General features: G+C 40.4%; 1 protein-coding gene across 1 annotated transcript in view; it reads left to right on the forward strand.

Moving 5' to 3' along the window:
• MTCL3 (MTCL family member 3) overlaps window positions 1-2,649 on the forward strand; it is a 28,364-nt gene extending 25,715 nt beyond the window's left edge. Inside the window, exons 5-6 of the mRNA XM_069010809.1 lie at window positions 560-1,735; window positions 2,365-2,649. Coding sequence (XP_068866910.1) covers window positions 560-1,735; window positions 2,365-2,469 — 1,281 coding nt within the window. The 3' untranslated portion in view covers window positions 2,470-2,649. The remainder of the gene's footprint in view (window positions 1-559; window positions 1,736-2,364) is intronic.
• The last annotated feature ends 7,224 nt before the right edge of the window (window positions 2,650-9,873 follow it).

Below are 9,873 nucleotides of genomic sequence, written 5' to 3' on the forward strand. Positions count from 1 at the left end.
CAGGGAACTATGGAAATGGGGTACATGGTTTACATATTTTGCACTTGGCTTGCTTTTTGCTTTGCCCTTTGTTTTTCTGTATGCTGTGAAATGGAAGAGCTCTTACCCCACATCTACAGTCAGACACCATTAATCTCAAGGACCACCTAAAACAACTTGGTGCTGCAACAGAACACAGCAGCTTTCATCTACTCTGTCTTTTAGGCAAAGTAAATGGCAGCACCAGTGAAACAAGATTTATAGGCTCTATGTGTGCTGACTTCAGGATTTTTGAACACTGTAAAGTCTGATAATGCTGCAAGTGTAGAAAATATAAGGGTTTTCACAAGTCCCCCTTGTACCTGACTCCCCCAGTTGTTTCTGGGGACTGTGCAAATTTTAGTCACAAGTAAAATAGTATTTTCCTCTCTTTTTAATTTATTGATCAGTGAAAAAGTATTTCAGGAAAATATCTTTGTATCTAAAGCCATGTACCTGTGGTTGTTAATCTTGTAAGTTAAGGCAATTCCCTGGAGGTCTCCTGTTTAAGTTTCTTCAAATGATGCTTTTTTTTCCTAAGGATGACAATGAAGACCTGAAATGCCAGCTACAGTTTGTCAAAGAAGAAGCAGCCTTGATGAGGAAGAAAATGGCTAAAATTGATAAAGAGAAAGACAGATTTGAACACGAGCTGCAGAAATACAGATCATTTTATGGGGATTTGGACAGTCCCTTGCCAAAAGGTGAAGCGGGTGGGCCACCTACCACAAGAGAAGCTGAACTCAAGCTTCGATTGAGGCTTGTGGAGGAGGAAGCTAACATTCTAGGGAGGAAAATAGTGGAACTAGAAGTAGAAAATAGAGGACTGAAAGCAGAGCTTGATGATTTAAGAGGAGATGATTTCTCTGGGACCACTAACCCACTCCTGGGAGAGCAGAGTGAATCCCTGTCAGAATTACGACAGCATTTGCAGCTAGTAGAAGATGAAACAGAATTGCTGAGGAGAAATGTAGCTGATTTAGAAGAACAAAACAAACGCATAACAGCTGAGCTCAACAAATACAAGTACAAGTCTGGGGCTCATGAGAGCTCTAGGCACCATGACAGTGCCAAGACAGAAGCGTTACAGGAGGAGCTAAAAGCTGCACGAATGCAGATCAATGAGCTGAGTGGCAAAGTCATGCAGCTCCAGTATGAGAACAGAGTCTTGATGTCCAACATGCAGCGCTACGACTTGGCCTCTCATCTTGGTATCCGTGGCAGCCCTAGGGACAGTGATGCAGAAAGCGATGCAGGAAAAAAGGAGAGCGATGATGATTCCCGCCCCCCTCACCGCAAAAGGGAAGGTCCCATTGGTGGGGAAAGTGACTCCGAAGAGGTGCGCAACATTCGGTGCCTGACACCCACAAGGTCTTTTTATCCAACGCCATCGGGGTGGCAGAAAAGCTTCACCGACAGGCAGCAGATGAAGGACATTCGCTCTGAAGCGGAGCGGCTGGGCAAGACAATAGATCGCTTAATTTCTGACACGAGCACCATCATCACAGAGGCGAGGATTTATGTAGCTAATGGGGACCTCTTTGGACTGATGGACGAGGAAGACGATGGCAGCAGAATACGCGAGCACGAGCTTCTGTACCGGATCAATGCGCAGATGAAGGCCTTCAGGAAAGAGCTCCAGGCTTTCATCGACAGACTCGAAGTTCCAAAGTCTTCGGACGATCGAAGTGCAGATGAACCTTTGTCAGTGAGTCAGGTAGACTTTTACTTATTACGGCCTACAGGTAAAAAGGCTCTGCCAAGCAAATTAAACCTCAAATTCGATATATGGCACAAAAAGAAAATTCTTTATTCTAGGCAGTGGACAAAAGTCACTGTTTCTTATATTACTTAAAATCCTCATTTGGCCATATGAAAACATATTCTACCAATAGGGTTGTTTGTTAACAGTGAATAAGTCTGGTGTCCTGGAAATTAAAATTATGCTCTAGGAGGTAGAACACTCCTTTCTGGCTTTGCAATTGCAATTGAAAGAGTTGGGCCTTCGTTGCCACAAAAGGCAGTGCAGACAGTATTTCTGGCACATATGAACATGATTCTTAAATGGACATGATTGTTTTCTTAGTGGTTGGGTTCCTATTAAATGAATAAAAGGAAAATTTTATTAATTTTAAACAGGAGGAAATATTTAATTTCAAAAATCATAGAGAATGTGGCAAACCACATAAAAAGAAACCATACAAATCTACTTTATGGAGTCCCAGAGCCACACAGTAATGTGAATATTGTAATTGCTATAACAGATTGCATCTTGTTGAAGGCCTGTTAGTCACTGCGTGCATGCAGCAGTAACAAGCATCTTTGTTGTGGTTTGTTTCCGTGCAGAATTATTTCAGAGAGGTTTTGGGGAGCAAACTCCTTGCTGACTCAAGATCTTTTGCCATGAAAAATGAAAATTACCTACCCTTATCTTATCATGCAATCCTATAGTTGGCGTATCTTGTTATTGCTAATGAAGTTATCCAATGTTTTGTAAGTCTCTTGCTGTGTTAATTTACTTTGTGCTATCTTGCTAGTTTACAGTCGAAGTAGTTGCCAGGTGAAGCTGAAAGCTATTCTTATTCCTATGCTGACTAATTAGTCTTTTGTTTCCTTGTATCAGAAAGTCACAGACGCAGTGAGTTTAAAGCTAATCAATTACTATACACGTATTGCATGAAATCAAACAGAGACGGCATTTAGCATGCACACTTTCTGATCTAGCAGTAGTTCTGAGCTTGTAGAGCTCCCATTAGCTTAAAGGCAGGGTACTGCATGGACTTACACAAATGTAAAACAAACTAATTAGTATTTTCTCTAAACAAATGACAACAACTGAACATTTAACAATTGGACGTTTCAGGGCTTGACCATGCAGAACTCCTACTGAAATAAATGGGAGATGGGCACTTGGTCCCTCCACAAGCATAGTCTGATTCACTATTTATTTTGTTGAAACTTTGGACTTGCTATTCCATTAATTGACTGTTCTCTTTGTCTTTGTATTTACTTTCCCAGATGTTCCAGCCTATCATTTTACTTATTCTCATCCTTGTATTATTTTCATCCCTTTCATACACAACAATATTTAAACTTGTCTTCCTTTTTACACTGTTTTTTGTATTGTAAGTCATTCATCATTTACTGTTCATTGTAGTGTTATTTTCAGTTTGTTTATTTTGTCCACCCTCCAAGATAAGAAGTGCAAGAGACATAGTTTCTGTAATAGCCACTGCTGTAAAAACACTGAAGACTACTTGTTTGCTGAAACCAAAGCCAAACCAAAAAACCTGCAAAAAAACATACCAAAAAGTCACCCAGTTGAATAGGAAACCTGCTCACCACGGTATTCCAGGTAAGCAAACAGAAAATGGAATTTTTCACTTTGTCTGGTTTTATAATTTTTGACTAAAAATTTCCTGAGGACTGGAGCCAATTTAATATTCATTAATTTGCACCAAATCAGAAACAAAACGGAAATATGAAGAGTGGGTGTGAGGACTTTGTTACTTTCCTCTTCCCACTCCTAGAAAAATAATTTGTATTCCAGCCATATATGAATAGTAAAGCCACATTCTGTGTGTATTCTGCAGTTTGGTGTCAGAGCTTGTACATATATTTTGCATAATTGTGACGTTAATGTTTTTCAGCACTGTATTATGTGGATTAGGCACCACAAAGGGGGCAAAATCAAACTAGTTGGTATATAGAGCACTATATCTGGATCTGTGGCTAGGAGCTGGAGCCTCTGAGAATGAGATGCCTGAGGAGAAGCTATGAGAGTAGTTGAGGAGTCTGCTGAGAGATATAGGCTGGCTGCATTCTCTCTGTGCTCTAGAAAAGTGGCCATGCTACAGTCTGGCTTGAACTGACGGGAGCGGTGTAAGTCACCTTGGCTGACATCGAGTTTGTCAGGTAACATTTCCCAGCCACCATGGCTCTCCATTCTCTCCCCCAGCTTCAGCACGAGTTTTGAAAGGACATGGTAACTCTTGGTTTGCTGAGTGACTCCTGTCTAATCATGCCATCACTAGCCAGTGACCATAGTGAGGGAAGCTTGTGTCCATAGGTGTGCATCAATAGTCACGGAATGCTTCTTTCTTGGCTATGAGAGGCAGAAGTAAGAGTACAGGAGACTCATTTCTTTCTTTCACACTGACATAGGCAGTTCCTACAAGCAGTAGATCTCCCACTATGAAAATCTCATCTGAAATGCCCGATGGAGCTCACTTTTCTCTTTTATTCAACCCATGTTGAAACCACTGAGTCCCACAAATATGAATTCTCCAAAGGTGAACAAGTATGTGTACTAATGACACTTTTTTTCCCTGCAGTTGCCATGTTGAATAATAAGAGTGGTAATAAATAAAGCAGCTGTTTTTCTAGCTGGCAGTAAGGATTCCCTTTGATTTATCATGCTAGCTCTCTGTTCACTTAATTCATTCCCCAGTGAGAACAGTTCATTTCCATGCCTGTGTTGTGCTCTGCTATCTGCAATAGTTGAGACACCATTTTGAGGGAAAATCCTCAGAGAGCAGCAAGAGATGGGGCAATAAGATTTTTTTAAATGAGAATGAAAAAATAGTAAAAATATTCATTATTTAAAAATCTATTTTTCTCCTTGTTTGTCTAGCTTTCCCTGAACATACTCTGCAAGTGCAGTAACCTTGATCAGCTAAATCACCCAACTCCTTGATTTAATCCAAATACTTATTCCTACCAGGGGATGTTGTCATCATTATCTATTTTATAGTTACTGAGATGTTTAAAGGAAATTATAACCAATATATATGAGATTAATAGATAGCTTTGACTGGTTTCCCAGTTAAGGATAAAGTCAGGCCCAAGGTAATTCTGAAGCATTTCTAAGATGCTTTAATTTATGCAGTTACCTAAAAGTTAAGTTCCACAAATTAGAAAGTATTATGGCAAGATATGATCAAGCCATAATTCACAGTGAATTTCTGTAAGTGGAAAAGGCCTTTTGTTTTTCAGCAACTGCTGCAAATACTGGGTTTTTTTCCCGTGTGGATTTGCAATTTGGACATTAAAAATACGATAATTTGAGGCTTAAACTTGTCATACCAAATCTTAGCACAAGACTGACTTTTTCAGTTTCTTTCTGCTTTAGTATCTCCTGTGGAGGAAAAAACAAGCATTTGGATTTTCTTAAATGTTACTGACTCAGTTCCTATAAGAGAGAAAAAGCCATACTTAAATCTAAGATCTAAAGTTCTGGGCTTCTAGATTTTAACCCACACTTGTTTATACCTTTCTTGGTATTGTGTGTAATAAAAATGAGTAGAGAAGGTTTGATTTACAGAGAGTGTATCAGTAACAGTAATACTCTAAAGTAGTAATACACTGAATTCATACATTGAATAAATCTTGGAAAGTAGTTGGGAAAGATTTGTTTCTTTCTCAGAAATCAGAAAAGGTAAGAATGAACTACTGAGATGAGAGGTGGAGATTATCTCTGCACAGCGCTGGCAATTACAACCCCATTGATTTCTCACAGTGTTTTTTCTTGCACAAAAGCTGGAGCTTTCCATCAAGCATCAACAAAGCAAAATCAAAGCTGAGACGTTTTGGGACATTTAGGAAGCTATTGCATAGGCTACAATCTGAAATTAAAGCACACCAAAGTGTACAAAGTCATTTTAGAAGCTCCCCACAATCTTTGAATCTCTCATGGGCAAGGAGAATGGTGAGGAACCCCACAAACAGAGAAATCTCAGTGAGAAATGAGAAGTATTTTTCTCGTCCTTTTGCATTCAGCTTGAAGAGAGTGATTGGAGTTGCTGATGTGTTTCACACCAGATATTGCACAAGTCGAAAAGATGCTGAGAAAGCTAATAGAGTGAGTATGGACATTTATCCATAGCCAGAAGATAAGATCTAGCCAAAGAAATAAGTGTTCTATGTCTTGCTAAATTGAAATGACTTGGTGTTATGAAATGCAGTAATTGTACTTGCCAAGAAAGGGAGCAGATTCTCCCCACTCAGTTACTGGCCTGGTGGGCAAAGACCATTTCACAGGTGAGTGAGCAAATGCAGCTGAATATATCAGCATCCTCTAGCAGGACTGCATTGGAGTCAGGCAGGGCACAGACAGACAGAACACTGCTGATTCACTGATTCTGCCTGCTGCGTGGCTTGGGGTTCTGAAGAGAAATAGGTGAGAGGAATATAGATTTTGCTTGCATTTGGCAAGGAGCTGGATATGCCAGGTTGCCTATCAGTTCAAATCTCAGCAGGTTCACAGTTCCCATTTTGGAGTATTCTGGTGAAATATTAAATGTTCCAGGGAAAAAAAGTCATTGACTTTGAAACATGAGATTGCCTTAATTTAGCACTTCCCTGAAATGTTAAATTTTGTTTCCTGTGTTCCCAGGGGACTTATTCCATATTCTTTCAAAAGAAAAAGATCTTGCTTCTGTAGATCTAACTATGATATCTTTATACTTGTGGAAATTGGCACTATCTCCAATGAATTTTTATGTAATTTAGGGAATAGGTGAAATTTTTTTGTTTTAATACAACCAGAAAAATTCAATTAAATTTGTTTCCTATTTAGAGCTGGCTCTGAATGCCCTGAAAAAATCCCTTTACAAATATTTTCTTTTACTGCTAATGAAAAATTCCCATTATGTTAAAATGACCATTTTCTTCAGGCTCAGAGATATTTCTTTCAACTAAAAATATCCATGCCTGAAGCTCCAGTTTAGAGATAGAATAAGTGTCTGCTGACACATGTCACCAGTGCTTCAGAATCAAAACTAGAAGAGAGCAGGTGCTATGGTGCAGAAATATGCCTGGCAGTTGGAAAATAGAAAATTGCCAAAAACATGGCTGTCTAGATATGTGTTATAAAAAGAGATGAACTGCACATGAACTTTGGGAGTTGTTTATGAAAACAAGCAGAGCTTCAGGGTATTACATGCCCTTCTCCTTAATCACCCCAGAATCTGATAGGTGAGTAGGAGACTTCTAAAGGCATCAGTATCAGGGATGAAGTTCCCATTGGCTTACATTTCTGTCTCTGATTTAATGCCAGGGGAAGTGATATTCAAACCCAACTTTTGCCATTACACATGCAGTTGCCTATGGGGAAAATTACGGTGGCTCTATTTAAAGTAAACATCTAAAGTATCTGCCACCGATTTCCAATGTAACCTTGGAGCAGCGACATGACATAACAATTTGTTGGCTCTGTTTCTCCACTGAGTTCTATCCTGTTGCAGAAGCACACAACAGTAAGACGAGACAGAGTTTGTATTCCCTTCTTCCCGTTTCCCGTTGTATATATCCCCTCCCAAGGTATGTATACCAGGATTATCAAGGTGTACATCATTCAGGAATCTAATGTTGAGGTTGGGTTGACTGAAGGGGCAACAGTGCTCTTCTTCCTTCTTGTCTCTAGCTTTTGTGGCCATAGCAAAATGGGTGTGCCATAACCAAGCTGATGCAGCAGACCTGAAGATGCCCTGAAGTGGTCTTGAGTACATTTTGTTAGCCACTGCCCTGAGTATATGATCAGATTATGATCAGCCCATGCTGAAACTCATGCTGCATTGTCTCCAGTCTTGCATAATGAAGAGAAATTTAGCAGAGGTTTTGTTTAAAATGCCCTTGCACCTTTTTTTGATAAAGCAGTGCTGGTACCAGATATGGACAAATTTTGCTTTTCCTGTGGAAGCAATATGTTGGATGTAATAAGCCTGCAGTAGCCTTCCTGCTTATTTTACCTGTGCCAGAGGCCAGAAAGCCACATTTTCTGCTTTGTCTGCTGATGCTGGAGGACAGACAGTAGGGACACTCTCTGTTGAATAATTTCTTATCCTCAAAAGCAGAAGTCTCTACTGCTACCCTTAAGGGTATATAGGACAATGATCCCATGTTTTTACAACTTACTTCTTGTTTTCTTTGTCTCACCTTTTCCATATCAGGATGAATTTAACATGCCACTTTGACCTATGAGGTGGGTCCAGTGCCTGTCTCCTAATGAGCCCCTCAGTCTCATGCATTTCTAATTCCTCACACTGACAGAAATGTAGGCTTTTGCCTGACTGAGAACTTAAGCCTGGGATTTAGTCCATTGTTTTATTTATTTTTACTGATTTTACTTCAAAGAGTCCATGTAGCAAGATGAGAGGCATGGAGTTAGCAATATTAAAGACACAAGAATAATAGCCTATGTTGATGCATAAGAATAAAAAAACATGTCTTAGGAATCTGCCTTCATGTGCAGTAGTGCAGCTGTGCTGGCTTCAGGGAGGAGGCAGTGCTGTGATGCCTGGCCCCCAGCTGTGGGCTCAGTTTTGCTCCCAGGCACTCCGGCTTCACTCCCAGCCATGTCAGCTGGCACTTGAGACCTAACCTCACCAAAGAAAGTCATACTGTCTCTTTAGATTTAAATCCTCAGACTTTTAAGTCTGGGGATTTTCTTCGGGAACATTCAGTTGTGTACTTGGGGCATATTTGTTCAATTTTTTGATCATCTTTACAATTTTCACAAATAGTCCCATTATTTAGGTTACATGGGAGCAGAATAAGCACCCAATTAATGTATTCGCTGAGACTTACAGCTAGACCATATAAGGAGAAAAAATGTGTTTTTCTTGAAACCTGGTTTGGTATTTACGATAAAATGCACCCAGAGTTAAAATCTTTATACTGTGCATGGATTTTATAATGGATTTTACCAGATAAAAACTTACACTTCCAAAGAGGAGAGTGCTGACTAAGCAAAGGATGTGTGAATCTTCATATCGTGCCCTTTGTCTCACTGATCCTCTTGTCATCAGCTGCACTGCCTACAAAAATATATTCCTGCTTAGGGCATTCCAAGACATCTGTCTGACAGCAGGATTTGGTCAGTTTTGTGCTGCCCAAATCAAGTATTCTGTGGCCCTCCTCCAGGCGCATGTGGGGCAAAATGTTCCCTGAGAGATGCACTTGCTGCCAGTCTCAGTCGCTGTCTGCAGACACACCCAAGCACCAGTACCCGGCAGGGCAGTGTGTGTGAAGCTTCTCCCCAGGGCTCTCTCTCCGGGGGCCAAATGAGAGCAGTTTATCCCGGGTAACAGGAGAGTTACCGTGGTGGGCAGGGACCTGAGGAGCGAGCTGGGCTCTTCCTCCCTGCGGCTCAGCAGGGGGAGCAGCTAAATTTTGCTGCTCTGGCTTCAGGTTCTCCTGTGGACTTTCACTTGCTGGATTGCTTTTGTCACACTCCCCTCGTCCCATGCCAACACTTGCTATGGACACTCCCAGGGATTTATATCCAGCCCAAGGTGTTTCTGGACCTTCTTCACCAGCCTTGTGCCAGAGATGAGTTTCCCTGCTCAAGGGAGATTCTTCATTCAGTTTCAAGTGCTTTGCTTTGCTGAGACACAAAGTGTCTTAGCAGACTGTAGAATCTGATCCAGAAATATTATAAAGTATCAGGAATATTTGGGTATATCCCAAAGAAACCGTTACTGCCATTCCCAGAATGCAAGACAGTAGGATTACACAGTACTCAATAATTCTGCATTTCATAAGTGAGAGCATATTTAGAATACAAAAAAAGATTTTAGGGAGCAGTGCTTTGCTTTTAGCTCTTTAAGATATCTGTTAACCAACAAAACCACTGCTTTAAACAAAACTCCCTTTACAAAGCAGTTAAGGAGGATCAAGTTGCAAAGCTGAAAATGATTGTACTAAAAAATGTAACCCTGAAAACTGGGTCTGGAAGACAGCAAAAAATCTTCCTTTACAGCATGGACAACAGTAAAAGAAATCTAAAATCGCCTATTGTCATAGCTTTAATATTAACACTAGATGCTTTGGCAAGCTTTAAAGACTGGACTGCAC

Source organism: Aphelocoma coerulescens, chromosome 3 (assembly GCF_041296385.1).
Source record: "Aphelocoma coerulescens isolate FSJ_1873_10779 chromosome 3, UR_Acoe_1.0, whole genome shotgun sequence".
Taxonomy (NCBI): domain Eukaryota; kingdom Metazoa; phylum Chordata; class Aves; order Passeriformes; family Corvidae; genus Aphelocoma; species Aphelocoma coerulescens.